Genomic DNA, 19732 nt, shown 5'->3' on the forward strand with positions numbered 1-19732 from the left:
CTGTCTAAATACAAAAACAAGCATGGGGAATGAGAGCACAATTAGCAACAACCTTTGTAAAAATGAAACTATAGTAGAGATTGAAGTCCCACCGTGATCCTTGGCTTCCCATCGAGCCTTGGATAAATCGCGCCATACGTGCTCGACATATGGGAAAATCGAGTCCAGTTCGGCTACCCAACCTGAAAGATCCCTTACCTCATTAGGGTACACCGTGGCAGCTGTATCAACAGAGGAAGTCAATCCACAAAAGAAATGTATCCTAAAGAAAGAGATAAGCAGTTAATTGAGTATGGCTACTTACGCTTCGTGTTCCATCTTTCGGGGAACAATATCCTCTCTGCAGGAATCAAGTCCGAAGTCCTAACTCGGAAGGAGCGGCTCATCCACCCCCTATTCCTAACCTCGTCAGTGCAAGCAAAGAGGGCCCTTAAGGCCCGACAACGGAGCTTTATCAGGCCCCCGCAAAAGAGTTGTGGACTGTATATTCTGATCAAGTGGTCAAGGGTGAAGGGCATCTCTACGATCATATTCACGTAATATCTGGCCATGCGAATGATACACTAGAATGACAGATGGATTTGGCCGAGAGTCATTTGATATCGTTCGCAAAATTCGAGGATCACGGGGTCTATCGAAGGCATGGAGGGCACCGCCGGGCCGAGGGTAAATGGATAAGTATACACGCTGAGGAAGTTAGCCTTATATGTTGTTACGTCCTCCCCCCGAGAAGGAACCTCCATCAGCACTGCATATCCCCAACGACATTCGATTTTCACCCTTTCAATGTCCATTATTAAATTGACGTACTGGGATGCGGGTTCGCATTGTCCCGGCTTTGAAGAAGGTCTCTCGACCTTAAAATCAGAGGTCATCTTAAAGTCCCCTAGAACACACTCTACAGTACTAGGAGACGCTATCGCTTTACCCTGAGAAGAGAGCATAGAAGATGAAGGCACATCTCCTTGAGGGATAGAGGCGAAAGTGTTCGCCATTTTCGTCAGGGGATTACAAAGAAGAAACTAAAGATCACATTTCGGGAAAAGGCACAGGAGAGAGGTAAGAAGAAAAAAAAACTCTGTTGGGAGCTTGATAATACAGTAGAGAAGAAGGGGAAAAGAAATGAGTATTTATAGAAGCCTAATCTGTGCGATTGGAGCAAACCAAAAAACAGCCAACTGCTATAATTAATTCAAAGATTTTGAGGATTGTGTGGACGCGACCTTTGGAAGCCATGTCTATTATATCAGTCGCCTCACATAACACAACTATTTGCTTCGATGGAGGCGCCCGAGGTGTAAGATCTCAAAGACGTTTCTCTTCATTTTACTCTGAGAAACACGGGGACTATCTGTATACGGCTAAAATCAGGAAGACCAATTTTACAATCGACAAGACATTGCGCAATCTCGCCTCGAAGGTCCCAGAAGATAGCCCGGGGTTCGATGCCTTTGGGGAGTCTTCGCGTCCGATATCGGGGTAGAATGGACCAGTGTTTATCGCCGATAAGCGGGAAATTCCCTAGGAGCTGTATCTTCTGACAAACGCCTGCGCAAACAGTAACAGTCTACATCAGGTTGATTGAGTGGTTGTACCAGCTACTATATGTAATAATTACACATGCGTTTGTAGTATGTTGGGTTTTCCCCTTATATATAAAAGGGGACTCTTGTCAGTTTGGAAGGATCTGATGCTCAATATTGAATACACAAGAACATTCTCTCTGCTTTCTAACATATTCTCTTGATCTCATTACTTGCATTTATTGTTTATATCCATTATGTTCTGTTTATTGTTTTTCATTTATTACTCATTATTGATCATAAAAGGCTTCCATCAAAGCCATCATAACTGTTAATCCCCCCTCGATTGCTCCTAGCCGAGCATCTTGAATCTTCACCAAACTCTCTCAAAATTGAGAAATAAACTCCAAAGGAAATTTCCATTCATTTGCAGAATTTCTTATCCAAAAAAATAATAATTTTACAAAATCGATTTTCGAATTCAAAGTTTTGAAGCTTGTTAATTGCTCAATAGAATTTTTCATGATTTTTTGTTAGTTTTATTATTTTGAATGTCGTACAATCTTCCAAGCATTTAGAAGAGTTTTAAGGAGTTTTTCCATTGTTGCCTTCACATTGCTCTGAGGCTGTCTCTTCAACCAGTTCCCTTTTTTTAACTTATTGATTGAGCAAATTAATGGCCAGTAGACAGTCAACTTCGGTAGGCTCTCGAGAAGATTCACTATCCATCCTTTTCGACATGAATTTCTTCAAATCAACTCAATATTTTCTTCTTCGCAACTTTGATGAATTGATTCTTCAGCTATGGAAGTTAAGGTCTGCATATTCTTTGGGAGACATGAGAAAGAGACAGAGAAAATAGGGACAATTAGAGCATAATACGTTACTTTATATGCAATTGGTAATTATGTATAGGATACGTACTTAAATGAAATTGTCTAATAGTGGTAATTAGATTTATAATACAGCATAGATAGGTAACTTTTTTTTGGTTTGCGATAGGCACTTTGCTATTAACTAAAGTTTTTATAGTCTGGCAGAATAAGCAAGTAGCCTAGACATGGTTTCTAATGTGGATCACAACCCAATAGCTCTAGTACGTAGAGATTTCATGGTTACAAATAAGATCAGATAACTACACAATACCACGGGAATAACAAAGTCACAATTCACACGGGTGCACGGCCACACGCCCATCACCTCGAACCAAGTTTAGAAGTATTACTTACCTCAAACAAGCCAAATCCAATACCGAGCAAGCCAAAAGATGCTCCAAGGATGCCATCACGCGTGTAACGATTACCGAACGACTCAAAACTATCCAAAAGTAACTCAAATACATCAAAAAAGCCCAAGAAAACATTTCCAAATGATAAAGGTCGAATTCATAATCAAAGCCCAAAATTGGCTAAAACTCGGACCTAACAGAATCATCAAAACTCCGTTTCGAGGTCAAATACAAAAAAGTCAAACTCGGTCAACTCTTCCAACTCTAAAGCTTCAATCATGAACTTCATTTCCGAATAAATTCCAAATTAACTGAAAATCTAAACCGACGATTAACACAAGTCATAATATATCATACGATACTGCTCAAGACTTGAAATAGCTGAGCGGAATGCAAATGCTCAAAATGATCGATCGGGTCGTTACATCCTCCCCCACTTAAACATACGTTCGTCCTCGAACGTGCCAAGAGTCGTTCCAAAGCTATCAAACCACGTGTAACCTTACCGTGTACATACCCGAGGGTGATCTCACATCACCCTAATCCATTTAAGACTAAGAACACAACATAACTGAAGATCATTTACTCCAACCTTAAACCGTAAACTTTAGAATCCAATTTCAATATCGAGAATTCCTTATAATACCCGAATCTCGCACCTACACACTATATAAGTCTGAACAAGTTGTATCGAGCCATAACCATAACCCAAGATGTAATTACATGATGTACCACATAACTCAGATGCTTGCAGCAATAACTTTTGGCCAAAGTAGCTACTCAAAACACATTCAATACCGGTAATGAACCTCATATCAAACCAAACTTCGTTCTAAAGCATTCATACACTGTCAATGATCAAAGAAACACGTAGAAACTCTTAACCACTTATTAGATCAACAAGTCATGGAGCCCTCTCTCGTCCGATCAGAACCAAGACAAATCCTAAGCTGACTTCCGATATTATTACTCCATACATACTGTAATCAAATTCGATAGTATCCATTCTAGATCCATTGACCTTTCTCATCAAACACAACCATTCTATTGACATGCCACACCAATACAACCTAACGCCACAACCGTGCAATCTGTGCACCAATAAGTAACATCTCAAATGTACTCAACATGGAAAAAATGACACAAATGAGAGAACCATCTCGCAAGTTCAACAAGTACCACCATAACCGCAACGCCATGAGTCCATCATACATAGTAGAACTAAGACACACGAATCTAACACAAAGGATCATATCTCAACACAATTCTGTTGCAATGTGTGACCCCATTCAAACACAGGTCCATATGAAATACCTCAAGCTACCATGCCCAAAATCAACAACCACGCGCAATTCAACATCAAGTGCCCAAGCTGCATGACCATAACCACGGAGTAACAAATAACACAATACCACAGTCCGGAAAGAACATAACCATTGCGCAATCAGTCATTCACACCCTAATATCCATCCTGCTCAAATTCCGCTATATGGCTCAAATGGAACCACACTATGTGTACATATAACCAATGAATCAAACTCCTCGTAGCATAGAAGAGTAATTCATAGAACATATTAGACACGAATAAGCTCACACTAACCGAATGGCACATCCCTCAACAACAGCAGTACAGAGCCAACCAATCCGACCCCGTGTAGAATACACATCCTTATTAGGCCTACCAATGGGCCCCCAAATCAATCCTAGTCATCCACAAATAAATAATTAACTCTCTAAAGGTCAACAATGACCTAACCATAACACACACTATCATCTAGCACATCTTTACAATCCACAATTACAAAACAACCTGCTTCTGAGAACTACCAGTCTCCAAATCTATATAACATATGAATCACCATATCTGATCCCAAATCCACCGCCCGAATGTCTAACATGTCTCTCATACACGATCATCCCACGATGAATACTCCTATAATTCTTTGGTGCCACATAGAAAAATCTGACCATCAGTAGTCGATCAACCAGGCGAGTACCGCAATACCAATAAAGCATCCATAAATCAGAATATAGTATGCCTTCTGAAATGCGCACCCTTCTCAAGAACTAATAATTAGTGCCAACATCCGAGTTCGTTTGTGCTTCACGAACTCATGACCTTCCTTTTGGAACTGAATCGTATATTTGCATATGCAAATCTCAATCCCACACAACACAGTGCATCTATCATGTCATCATATGAGAAGTACGAGAACCTCATAATCAACTCTAAGTCACCAGCAGAATACGTACCCCATCAATTAGAAACCTTCTATTGATTCCATCCAGGAAAAAAATCATAATACATAATACGATGCTGCTCAAGACTTCAAAGAGATGGACGGAATGGAAATGCTCAAAATTACCACATTGGTAGGAAATATCCATCTCAAAATGTGATAGAAACCATCGAAAACTCTTTGAAAACCATTAACACTCAACCAAGCCAAGCATGTCGCCAAACCCAAGAATATTGCCACAAATCACCTGTAGGGACTCACACATCATAAGAATCAAAAGGACCGAGCATACATTTACCACACTAATCAAACCTACTGCGAAGTTGTCCTGTTTCTCCGAGTTTCTTCTGAATTTCCTTTAAGTTGATACTTCTCCTTTCCAGAACACCATGATCCTTACCCAAAACTCACCATAAGAGGTCCTAACATAAAACCACACGCCTTAAAATCCATAAGCCATTGTATTCCCTCTTAAGCACCTCAAAAGTACCACAACTGAGACACCCATACTAAAGAGACCTTCCGTAAATTTAAAATTGTTCTTTTCCTTTCTTATACAAAAATGTAAAATCCATAGTGATATAGAAATACCGCGAGTCTTGACACAATCCAATGTAAATCTCAGTTTTTAGCCATATACAAATCCTGAAAAATTCAAATTGCTACATGTAAATCTTGAACCCATTAGAACCATTCTCGAGAGTCATTCGCTCTACTCAAATCTCAATTCTACTGCCCAAGCGGGCCGAACGACCTGTGCCTCATTAGCATGATAACACACAAAGAAGTAATCCACACCTCTAAGTAACCGAGTGAATCCTACTCCATACGCACTATATCCTTTTATGAATAAAACTCAATCATTCAATGTTTCCCATATAACCATAAAGTGTAATACATCATGCATCCAGAAATTCCCTTGCTGAATTTATCCTCAAAACCAACATCTGCAAGTCATAATTGATTCACAGATATACCTCAAATCGAAACAAATACAACAGATAACCGTGCAATCAACTCGTCGATAACAGATCTAAGCTTTCACTTGATAAATTTTGTAACCATAATTTTACAGTTCCTATTAATGTTCTTTCTATATATCCTGGTGTTTCCGTTATTGTTATTTTATTATCTATTAGTTGTTTTGAGATATATCCTATCCATAATTGTATTGTTTTATTTATATCTGCTACACAATCTAGATCTAAAAAATTATATTGTTCAGTTATCTGTCTTGGTGCCCATTTCTTATTTAACCTTTTATCCCATAATGTTTTGTTTCTGTCATATGCATCATAATTTACTCTGTAATAGGTTGGGTTGTCAACTATTACCACCGATCTAACCTCACATCGCACAAATATAATCTACTGGTAGAAAAGAAAGCCTCTATGCAACATCATAAAAATTATACATCCGTATATTACATCGCAGGTTATAATCCACCTACTTAGCCTCAACCGACATCTTTTATACCCTTGACAGCCACAACTATTATGCCATCACTTAATCTTCCTGAGTCTGAACTCACAACAGGAGATGAAAATCTAATTCACTCCACAGTTAAACAACATGAAAGATCTTTCAATACATTCATAACTCGAGACTATATGTCACATCCCAAACAAAATCAAGCACCCAATAGTCCTTTTCACATCCCAAGCAAACTCATCCCGTCATATCAAAACCATATGAACACATCTCGCAGTCGCAATATAATCATCATACGATTTGCACAAGACTTCAATTAGCTGAACGGAATGTAAATGCTCAAAATGACCGGTCGGGTTATTACAGGGGAGGGGACATCGATTGTAAAGAACAACACATTGACATCTCTGAAGATTTTTCTCTTTTAACATATATATATACATACATACAAAGTTCACCTTTTTACATCTTTATCTAGCTATTATTTCCCGATCCAAGAAGGATTCGAATATCAAAAGGCTTATCATTATCCATCATTGTCAGAAGAATTACTAGAGAATCCCACCTTTTGTCGGGTGACTTCTATTCACTTATTTACTTAAATATCATTCATTGTTATTTATTGTTATCTTCCATATTCTTGAATCATTCATCGCACCATTATTGCTATCATTTGTCGCTATTCAACAATACGCATGGGATATCTTCAATAAATACACTTGAGCTACCCTTTGGATATTAATATTGGCTAAGATTAATCATATTTCATTATAAATTTGATTGTATAAACCTAAATTTAAATTTTGGATCATACCTGCATCTCTTTCCACTGTTCAACGTGACCTTAGAGGTGTATTTAGCTCGGACAATCGTTCCCCACATTGAAAAAAGTTGTTACCAATATTGCTGCTAAAGAATAGGGCTTTTCATATGAAGGAGTCACGGGACCAGCTCACCATAATTTAGGTAAGTTGGTACCACAGCGTTAATATCTCATTAAATTCGATAGAAAAAGATCTCTTTAAATCATTGAAATATCATAGGTTGGTACCACAGCGTTAATATCTCATTAAATTCGATAGAAAAAAATCTCATTAAATCATTGAAATATCATAGGAACCGTTTAGCCATGATGAAGTATTCCAGTACTTATTTGCAAATATATGAAACACTTATTACCAAGACTAGTTTAGTTGTGAAACTTTGAGTTTTAACAGATATTTTTTGAACTTCAAGTAAAATTATGATAATGAATACTAATATATATTGTTGAATGTGTGTGCATAACTTTTCAATCTTCATTTCTCTCTCACAAAATTTTAAATTTCAGAGTCCTTTTGTCAAGTCAAGTTCAATGCAAACATAATTTCCACTACGCCAAACTTATTTTCCACAAACTCAACTAGGAGTAGTATTTGTTTCAAGTACAATAGTAAATATTGTACTCGCTATGGAAGTTTTTGCTTCTCCCCTGCCCTCTCCAAAAAGAAAATAAAAAACAGAGAAACTTATTTTCATAGAAAAACAGAACAATTAAAGTAATCTCATACACTACAGAGTACCCTGCTCCTCTCTTATTTGCACAAAACGAAACTTTACCTGTATGAGAATGAAATGAAACAAACACGACATAAACTATATTTTTAATTTTTACTAGCATTTAAGAAATCCCTGGTGGCATCATATAAAGCTGCTGCCATTGATTGATCGAAGACTTCCATAGCATGGTAACCATCCCTAAAAAACTTGTAAACTTTTATACCTTTCTCTTCCAATAACTTGACACAGTTACGTGCAGCATCAACCAGAGGATCTTCACATACACCAGTTACCAAAACCTTCCAACCTAATTCGTTCATATCATCTAAATGCTTTGACCCTCCATTTGCACATGGATTGCAATATTCATGATCATGATCCACCCCTTTTGGCAAACACAAATCGAACATCTTGTCAATTGCATGAAGTGGCAAAAGCTGATCATCTTTTAGCTTCTCTTCTGATTCTGTCCTGTTTTTCCCACTGAAATAGGGATGATGCAAAATTAATCCTTTGATTCTCAAGGGCTCTAGTTCTTTAGCTGCAGCTGCCGCACGTAATCCTGCATATAGAGGTTACAAAATCAATTCGTTTTTCAGGATGAGTTATGATTGTTGAATTGACCTAGAACTCGAAATGACCTATCGAGCTAAAATAGTGTAATCCGACGGGTCAAAATGCCAAACTTACAAAATTGAAAATTTTGAGATTATGTAAATTTAGAAGAATTATATTTAAGCTAATAATATTTTGAAAAAAATACATTAGCTTGGACATAGAGATAGACACCAATCAAATATACCTGCATGATATGCTAAATTGCCTCCAGCGCTGGTTCCATAAAGATAGACACGGCTCAAATCAGCGTAATTGGTGACCCATTCATCCTTAGTGGACTTAATCCAATGTAATCCATCCATGGCATCGTCGTAAGCTGCAGGAAGGCGGTGTTCAGGGGCAAGACGATATTCGAGTGAAATAACCATAGCACCAACTCTTTCAGAAAGTGCTTGACAAAATACATCGAAGATAAAAGTATTGGCATGGAAATAAACAAAGCCTCCGCCGTGATAGTACACTATGAGAGGCAATTTCTTAGGAGTAGAAGCTTTTGTTACTCGTCGTGGGATGTAAAGTCGAAGCCAAGTTTTTTTGTTGGTGTCAAGGGTCACGTCCCTGGAAATGACTAGAGATGTGCCTCTGGGATCAGAATTGGCTTGCTTAAGGGATTCAGAGTTACGTTTTACTGTGTCACCTGGTAATTCTTGAATCTTCAGAAAAGGATTGTCAAAAATTGGACGAGTAAATCTTTGGCTAGCCATAATTAATTACTGTTCTACAAAAGTTGAAAACAAGTGTGGGAGGTTTTTATGTTTCATTGAATGTTAAAGAGACAAAGTTTTGGATGTTATATATAAAATCACTGAGAATTAGGGAGTTGTTGTCGGTGCGGTTTGTATGGAAAATGCCTAGTGGCCCTATTCTTTGGTTGGAATTCTGACCAAGTTCAATTCCTTATAGTAAAAAGTTGGGTTTGATACACAAATAGCCGACCATATATATATATATATATATATATGAAATTTATATGTATTATACATCCGTCAGCTATTTTTGGTTTAAGAAATTAGGTGGGCTGCTATTTGGATTAATTCTTCTAAAAAGTTTTGGGAGTTGCTTTCGGTAATGACAAGTTACATCAACGAAAATTCATTCAACCATTAATTATTTAGTAAAAAGTTGCTTGTGAAGTTACTGCTCATAATCTATTGAAGGGTATCCTTCTGGATGTGTCTTTTCTTTTGTGACGATTTTGATATTTTGTGATTTCCTACTAAGTAAAGGTCTCAATTATTTTGGTGCTTTGAGCGTTGATGTGGCCCCTCATCTTTTCGGTTAAGATAAAATCATGAAAAGTTATCAACCGCGGGACCAAAAATGCACATTCTAATTAAATGATGAAGGCGAATAGTTTTTTTCTTGTTTAATGAATGTGATCAGTTGAATTATTACGAGAATAAAATTTAAGGTTGTTAACAACTGAGAGATCAAGACTGTATTTTTCCCAAAAAAAAAAATGCTTTATTAGTGGAAGACAATTTTCTCCCAAGAAGGGACACTAATTAAAATGACGGGGTTTTGATTAAGATTAGACAGCATAATTGACTATATTCATTCCCTCACATTTCTAAATTAACTAGCAATATAAGTTGCTTAATTTGATTTTTTTCTCTATCCATCAAAGTGAGATTACGAATTTTCGTCATAATACTCTTCCAGAAGCTGATAAAATTGAAGAAAATATTTTTTTTTAAATTCTTCTTTGGACAAATGAAATGAGGAGATGAATTTCCATGCATGAGTTAGTTTGAGATAATAGGTAGAAGAGAATATATGAGGTTAACGAAGAATCTATATTAAATTTTATTAATTGTGGCAAAAATCTTATTTTAGAGTTCAAGTCCAAACATATGGACTTATTTTCAAGAAGTGCAAGAAGTCTAAGAAGCACAAGATTGATTTCAAGAAGTCAAGATTCTTTCCTTCTTAAAATAGGATTTATTTTATTCCTTCTAAAATAAGGATTTTCCTTTTAGTAGGATTCTAGTTTCTTTTCTTTTAGAATAGGATTTTACTTTCCTTGTCTTTAGTTATTTTATTTCCTTATTAGAATAGGAATTGTAGTCTTCAAAGATGAGACTCTAGGCCTATACAAAGAGTTCTCTTACCTTATAGAATGCAATTCATGTAGTCTTCTTTATCCTGGTTTTGGTTCCAAGCAAGGTGGTGATAGTCTTTATCTTGTTTTCAATTGCGTGTGATATTTCTTATCACGTCAATTGATTCCAAGTGGCGACTTTAGGAATTTGTTTAGTTCTTGATCTTTCAAGAACACGTTTCTTGATCTGAATTCGTTCTTTTGATATTATAGATTGATAACTTTTATTGAACTGGTGCAGCATCATTATTTACTTGTTTTGAACGAGTAAATAGTCTTTCTTATAACTTAAATCGTCATCTTTCACCTTGTTTTTGAATCATTAGATTTTGAGTCCTAAAACTTGAGATACGTTATTTCTTGAAATCAGCCCACAAATCACATTTTCGTTTCAAGATCTTGATCCTGGTCAATTATGTTCTTTGTTAACTCGAAGAATCACATCGATATATGAACACCACTTGCATCCAATGTTATACCAAACCATGCAATGTTTTTGTATTAAAAAGATATTTTAATTTGTACGTCGGTTTTAAAATCAAATTATTTGATTTGCCAAGGTTGCTATAATGGTGCTATATAGACAGGCAGATACCGCATTCTTATCATATACTCTAGCCCATTATCATGTTACCAAAGTATTGGCCCTGCTTACGAATGGGTCTGTATATTTTGTTTTTTATTGGTATATGCCTTCTTCCTTTTTCACTTTTGTGGCCAGGAAATTTGGATTTGTTATGAATATATTAAAGTAGATAACCATTGAATACGCCATACATCTTTATTTCATGAATCATTTGAGTTCATTTATTTAGTTAATTCATCACTTAATATTTATAATTTTTAGGTGTATTCTTGTAACCTTTTATGTATTCTATATCCTAAAAATATGGTATATTTTATCTTATGATGGACACACAAAAAACTTACTTGAATAAGATAACTTCTACATTCTCCTCCTATTCATCTTATCTCTATTACTATATATATTGTTCTATTTTGCTCTCATTTCTTAACACGTTATAGCACGATTATTCTAACCAATTGAAATATCTACTTCAACCGGGCATTATCTTCTTCCTAAAGAGTGAGTCAATTTTCTTACAAATTCAGGTACACATCCATTTGCTTCTACCGTATTCGAATTTTATAAATCATTACATGCATGACTTTGCTTTGGATATACATAACTTGGTGTAACAAAAAAAGTAAGCTTTAATTTAAATAGTCATGCCAGCTTGTTCTAAGTTTAACCTTATGAAATAGGAAAGCATGTTATCATTACTTTGACATGATATTGAAAGAACCTTGTAAGATAATAGGGGAAATTCTGTTTATTGTTAGGTATAACATTTGATAAAATCCTTTGATCTTTGAAACTAGTAATATTGATCTTAGAATCAGTGTGTTGAAAGTAACTTATCACGTCCCAAACCTGGGGAGGCGTGGTTGTCACCCGGTACTAAGCTGGCCCGAGCGAATCACTCTGTAACTCATAATCATTCGATCAAAACTAGAACATACATAGGTCGAGTTGGCTGAACTCATTCCTTTTGTAACTATCATGGGTCAACATGGCCACAACTCATAATGTACAACTGTAAGTAGGTAACACTGTATCAATAAACTATCATTCTTAAGACGTGAATACATATGGCTCGTCAATGCCTCTGACATGTTGTACAAACTGAACCTCTGTCTATAAAGTCTCTAAGATTATTTGACATCAAATGGGACAGGGTACCAGTCTACCCATAAGTCTGAAGCAAAACTCTGACATGATGGTTCATAGACTCGGCTGCACTCCGAATGAGGTGGAGTCTTACCGATCCTTCGCTGAATGTTAACCTCGTCTACTATGAGGGCTCATTAAATTGATTACTTATACTTGCAGGCATGAATGCAACGTCCACAATAAAAGGACTTCAGTATGAATAATGTACCGAGTATGTAAGACATGTAAATCAATATATAAAGGACATGAAAGAAACATGGAGTACATGACTCAACCTGTAAGTCTGGATAACTCTGTATATCATTTAATATTTATAGTGTCATGCATATGCGTATGAATGTCATGTCGTGCATAGGTATATGTGTTCATAACATCATCAAGTCTCTGATGACATCCCATCATATCATCTCGGCCACTGTGGGCAAAATCATCAGTGTATACCAGCTGATCAGGTAGTGGTGCGTATATAACGCCATAACTTTTTCCATATCCCATATATATATATATATATACAAATATATACGCTTATATAACGCCTTCTAGTCATGGGTCGATGTACATGTATAAATGCATGAAAATATATTAATAATTTCTTTCTGATAAACTTTAGCAACTGTGTATTATTTTGAGACTCATGAACAGAAGATATAATATTATGTCACAGGGGGAATCAAGAATACAGAGACCCCTAGTATTTCTATGAATAGAGTTATCTATGAAAACTGTGCGTTTGTTTGTTTTTTCTGGATAACTTGGATCATGCCAAAAAGAAAGAAGGGATAACCTTAACATACCTGAGCCAGTTCTCCGAACAATCCCTTTAACACACGACAATCGCGACAAAACACGTGACGACAAGATCTGAGTAGGAAAAATCCATACTATATTCTTAAGAAGAATTGCACCGTACTCCCTTAAAATTTTAAATCTCGTTGCTATTACACAGTCACTTCTCTAATTGTCCTTGATACATGAAAAAGCCTCTTCAAATCATCATGATCAACTCCACACACTATCCTTATCAGAATATCTTAAGGCAAGGCTTCAATAGGAGACTTGTCATCACAAAATAAAAATGAATTGTGACTACAACCTTCTTCATAGGTGTTGTTATTGGACTGAAGTCAACATCCACTGTAATTCTTTTCATCCCAAATAAGGTACTCCTCAGTAGCCCCGACCCATAACTTTCACATTTCTTTCCCAATACCATTTTCACTCAATACCTGATTTTTAAACAAAACCATTCAGAATTATCCAAATCCGATAAAACTCTATCTATAATCTAAAATTTTCTTCCCAACTTTGTTATCTGAACTTAATAACAGAACCTCATTAGCCGAAAATCAAATCAAACATAATGTATCTCCAAGATATATTACTTAGTGGGTAAGCAGCAATATATAGCTACGCTCCTTAAAATTAATCCTTAATTTGCGCTGCCAAGTCTCCATAAACCACACGTGTATTTTGTCCTCCCCCCCCCCCCTAACCCCCCAACAATTATCCAAATCTCACTTAATTAATTATCCACAAAATTTAATTTACAAGTTAATCTCCCACTTAAAAATAAATAATTACCCAATTATCCACATAATTAAAAATTATCTCAAATTACTTAAAATATTACTCACTTTTAACTTACTTTATATACCTTACTATCATGATCATGTGGTATATTACTAGTCCATAAACATCGGGCATTATTTGCTCGGACAGTATTTTATCTCCAAATGCCAAACTTCGACCAACCTCATTTTCTTCAACTTGTTTACCCTGTCACCTTCATTGCTTTATTTATCACTTGTTATAAATATCATAAATACTTATAACCTCAAAAATAGTCTTGTCCTCATCCTAAAGTACTACTATTAAATTATTAAAATATTAATAAAGTATGGTACCATATTGTCATGACCCAAACCGATGGGCCGCGACGGGTGCCTGAGTCCTATCTGTCAAACACCCATAAACATGCGTCTAAGATATGAACCTGTATAACATCTGTTGCATTACGAAAATAATATACGTGAAGGAAACTTGTCATCAAGGCATATGTACGTATACATACAGAATATAATGGGCGAGCTAGCAAGGCTGTTATAGACAATTATACATCCAAAACTGAAAGCCGACAAGGCCCCAGCTAGACATACTGTCTACAAACCTTTAACATAAACATAATTGTACAAAGACGGGACTGAGCCACGTCATACACACACACACACACACACACACACACACACACACACACACACACACACATATATATATATATATATATATATATATATATATATATATATATATATATATATATATATATATATATACACACACACACACACACAAATCAAAAGCAGCTCTAGATCAAATGGAGTACGCCAATTCTCGCTGATCAGGGATCCTAAGAAGGGGGGCCGTCAGCTTGCCTACCTACACCTGCGGGCATGAAATGCAGGCCTCGTGAAATAGGGCGTCAGTACGAAAAATGTACTGAGTATGTAGGACATGAAAATAAGTACGTAAAAGACATAGATGAAACATGGAATACAGAAATACCTTTAAATTTGAATAACTTTGTAAATTTTGAAACGTTTATAATATCATGCACAAGCGTATAAATGTCGTGCTATGCATAGGTATGGGTGTACATAATATCATCAAGCCACTGAGGGCAACCTATCATATCGTCTCGGCCACCGTGGGCAACATCATCAACATATACCAGCTGATCAGATGGTGGTGCCTATATAGCGTCATAACCTCTTCCTATATTTTATAGACATATACATACATATATACGCATATAACGTTGTTTGAATCATATTTTAGCCACTATGGGCAACATCATCATCATATGCCAGGTGATCAGGTGGTGGTGCGTATATAACGCCGTAACATTTTTCTATATCCCATATACATATATTTATGTATATACGCGTATATAACGCCATCTGGTCATGGGTCAATGCACATGTATAAATGAGTGAAGTGCATGAAAAATACATAATAATCTCGATATTTCTTCCGGATAAACTTTTTCAACTGCGTATTATTCTGAGACCCATGAACAAAAGATAATTCTCATGGGGAATCAAGAATATAGACACCCCTACTATTTCTATGAATAGAGTAATTTATAGAAACTGTGTATTTGCTCGTTTCTTCAGTAAAATTTGGACCATGCCAAAAGAAAGAAGGGAGGGCCTTAACATACCTAGAGTAAGGAAAACTCTGTATAATATTTCGTTGGAAAACCTTCATTGATTGAACAAAATTTACCTCTGCTCCTTAGAAATTCATGGATAAAATTGCTTCTGGTTAAAGATTTTGGAATTTGTCTTGAAATTTTGAAAGAGTAACGCTTCTGGTTCTTTGAAACTTTGGAAGGAATATGTTTTTGATTTTGAAAGGAATACGTTTTGGTTGGGAATTTTGGAGAGGAGTACGTTGTTCGTTTCGAGAAATTTTGATTCATATATTGGATTTGTAACAGACAACTAGATAGCTATCATTTCTTACTTAGGCCTAGTTTGCCACTTAGGCATAGTGACTCCTTAGTCACTCTTTGACATTGGTGGCTTCTTGCCACATTTGGGAGGTTATTTTATTAATTTTTATTCACTTATTAGTTAATCGGGTAATGTCCTGTTACCCGCTAATTAATCAATTACCCGCATAATTTAATACTTACCATAAATTACTTAAAATTCTATTTATTTTTAAAATAATTCATATATACTTTATATATTATACTACCGTGGTCATATGGTACCTTGCATGGTACTAGTTCATAATTATTGGGTATTATCGCTCGACCCTATTCCAAATTGGCCACTTTTAACAAAACTCGTTTCTTTAATCCGCGTACCCCTTTATCCTTCATAACACTTATTTTATCGCTCGTTATAAATAGCGTAAATACGTTAACGTCAAGATGATCTCAACCCCGAGTCTACATCGGTTAACTGAAAACAAATTTTTAACGTATGAAAATGCGAGATGTAGCATTTTTCCCCCCTTAGAAATATTCGTCCTCGAATGTTTAACCTTCCGGGATTTATATAACCTTGGTAGAGTTGCCCTTGTAACAATTGCTACTACCAACTCTTCTTGTAGAAACCCAGTAATTTAACGCCATATAGGACCACAATCATTAATAACAACGATATCCTCACACGACAGATAGCAATAGCTAGCACAAGAATTCGTACACGCACCTTGAGGTTATGATGTCTCAGTCGGACCCTTATCTGGAGGTGAAACTAAGTAGGGATATCTAGATTTTATGTCTTCCTCGGCCTTCCAAGTCATGTCTTCCACATTGTTGTTCCTCCAAAGTACTTTCATGGAGGTTACCTCCTTATTCCGTAGCTTGCGGATTTGTCGGTCTAGAATGACAACCGGAATTTTCGTGTATGATAAGTCTTCTATAATCTGTACATCATCCATGGGCACTACTCGGGTAGGATCACCAATGCACTTCCGTAACATAGATACGTGAAAAACCGGATGGACAGACTCCAATTCCGAGGACAATTCTAACTCATAAGCTACTCGGCCCACTCTTTGAATGATATTATAAGGCCCAATATACCGTGGGCTAACTTTGCCTTTCTTCCAAACCTCATCACACCCTTCATAGGCGACACCTTTAAGAATACCTAGTCATCAACCCTGAACTCTAAATCTCGTCGCCGCACGTCAGGATATGATTTTTGACGACTCTGAGCTATCAATAGTCGATCCCAAATCAACTTTACTTTTTCTACGGCTTGCTAAACTAGGTCTCGCCCGTGTAACCCAGATTCTCCAACGTCGAACCACTCTATAAGCGACCTACACTTTCGCCCGTAAAGAGCTTTGTATGGAGCCATCTGAATGCTGGAATGGTAGCTATTATTATACACAAACTCAATAAGCGGCAGATGATCATCCCAGATACCTTTGAAGTCTATTACACAAGCTCGCAACATATCCTCCAGTGTTTTAATAGTACGCTCAGCCTGTCCGTCTATCTGGGGATGAAATGCTGTACTAAGACTTACTTGAGTCCCCAATCCTTTTTGGAAGGACCTCCAGAAGTTAGCTATAAATTGAGCTCCTCTATCCGAGATAATAGATATAGGGACACCATGCAGTCTTACTATCTCCTTGATATAAAACCTCGCATAATCTTCTGAGGAATATGCCATTCTAACGGGCAGAAAATGGGCTGACTTTGTAAGCCTATCAACAATCACCCATATCGAATCGAACTTACGCTAGGTACGAGGTAAGCTTATGATGAAGTCCATATTGATTATTTCCCATTTCCAAGTCGGAATCTCCATAGCCTGCAATAATCCACCGGGTTTTTGATGTTCAATCTTAACCCGCTGACAGTTAGGGTACTGAGCAACAAATTCTGCTATATCCATTTTCATTCTGTCCCACCAATATATTTCTTTGATGTCATGATACATCTTTGTTGCTCCTGGATGGATAGAATAACGGAAATAGTGAGTTTCTCCCATAACCTGCCGACGCAGCCCTGCAACATTAGGCACATATAATCGCCCTTGATATCTGAGAACCCCATCTTCTATAATTTCAAACGGTGTCTTCTCCTTCTGAAGAGTGGTATCTCTACAATGAACTAGCATAGGATCCTCGTACTGGCGTTCCTTTACTTCAGTTACTAAAGAGGATATTGCCATATCCTGAAGAGTAATTCCAATGTCACCTGAGTCAAGTAACCAAACTCCAAGACTAGCTAGCTGATGAACCTCATAGGCTATTCCCTTCTTTTTTGGCTGCAAATACGATAGGCTACCCGTAGATTTACGGCTGAGAGCATCAGTAACTACGTTCGCCTTCCCCAGATGGTATAAAGTATCAACGTCATAGTCTTTAAGTAGCTCCAACCATCTCCTTTGACGAATATTCAATTCATTTTGCTTGAAGATGTACTGGAGGCTCTTATGATCCATATAGATATCAACATGAATGCTATACAAGTAGTGCCTCCACATCTTTAGTACATGAATCACCACAACTAACTCTAAATCATGGGTCGGGTAGTTCTTCTCGTGCTTTCTTAGTTGTCTAGAAGCATAAGCCACAACTTTACCATGCTACATCAGCACATAACCCAATCTAACTCCTGAAGCATCGCAATAGATAACATAACCATCGGTCCCTTCTAGGAGCATTAGAACCGGTGCTGAAGTTAACCTATCCTTTAATGCCTGGAAACTCCGTTCACAAGCATCAGTCCATTGAAACTTTGCTCCCTTCTGAGTCAACTTTGTTAAAAGTTCTGAAAGGGAAGAAAATCCTTCTACAAATCTTCTGTAATAACCTACCAAACTAAGAAAGCTACGAACCTCTGTCGGTGTTGTGGGCCTAGGCCAAGTCTTTACTGCTTCAATCTTTTGTGTATCTACCCGGATGCCTTCTCCTGAAATGGTATGCCCTAGGAAAGTTACAGAGTTCAACCAGAATTCACACTTAGAAAACTTTGCATACAACTTCCTTTCTTGTAGAACTCTAAGCACAGTACGCAGATGACCAGCATGCCTATCCTCTGAACGAGAATATACCAATATATCGTCAATAAATACAATTAAAAATAGATCTAAGAAAGGCCGGAACACACGGTTCATCAAATCCATGAATACTTCTAGGGCATTGTTCAGGCTGAACGACATAATCCGAAACTCAAAGTTCCCATATCTAGTCCTTAATGTTATCTTCAGAATATCTTCATCCTTAACCCTTACCTGATGGTACCCGGACCTGAAGTCTATTTTTGAAAAGCACTTGGCACCTTGTAACTGATCAAATAGATCATAAATTCTTGGGAGCGGGTACTTATTCTTGATCATCACCTTATTCAGTTGCCTATAATCAATACACATTCGTAAGGAACCATCTTTCTTCCTTACAAACAACACAGGTGCTCCCCACGGTGACGTACTAGGTTTGATAAAACCTTTTTCAAGCAAGTCCTTTAGTTGTTCTTTTAACTCTTTCAGCTTTGCAGGGGCCATTCTATAGGGAGGAATAGATATTGGGTGAGTATCTGGTAGTAGGTCAATAGAAAACTCAATTTCTCGCTTTGGCGGGAGACCCTGAAGTTCATTAGGGAAGATATCTGGAAACTCATTTACCATAGAGATGGACTGAATGGTTGGTGACTCTACTTCCACATCCTGAATCCTAACTAAGTGATAAATATAACCCTTTCTCATCATCTTCCTTGCCTTGAGTTAGGAAATAAATCTACCTCTCGGCGATACCGTGTTACCTTTCCACTCCAAAACAGGCTCC

The 19732-nt window shown here is 36.9% G+C and overlaps 1 protein-coding gene across 1 annotated transcript; it reads right to left on the reverse strand.

Annotated features, from left to right (window-relative positions):
• Positions 1-7757: 7757 nt before the first annotated feature.
• On the reverse strand, positions 7758-9416 carry LOC107795735 (carboxylesterase 20). Its single transcript, XM_016618412.2, has 2 exons — positions 8764-9416; positions 7758-8523 (listed from the first exon to the last, which is right to left on the reverse strand). Exons 1-2 carry the CDS (start codon positions 9281-9283, stop codon positions 8066-8068), a joined length of 978 nt encoding a protein of 325 aa, XP_016473898.1. The 5' UTR covers positions 9284-9416; the 3' UTR covers positions 7758-8065.
• Positions 9417-19732: the final 10316 nt, after the last annotated feature.

This window comes from Nicotiana tabacum, chromosome 11 (genome assembly GCF_000715075.1).
Source record: "Nicotiana tabacum cultivar K326 chromosome 11, ASM71507v2, whole genome shotgun sequence".
NCBI classification, from domain to species: domain Eukaryota; kingdom Viridiplantae; phylum Streptophyta; class Magnoliopsida; order Solanales; family Solanaceae; genus Nicotiana; species Nicotiana tabacum.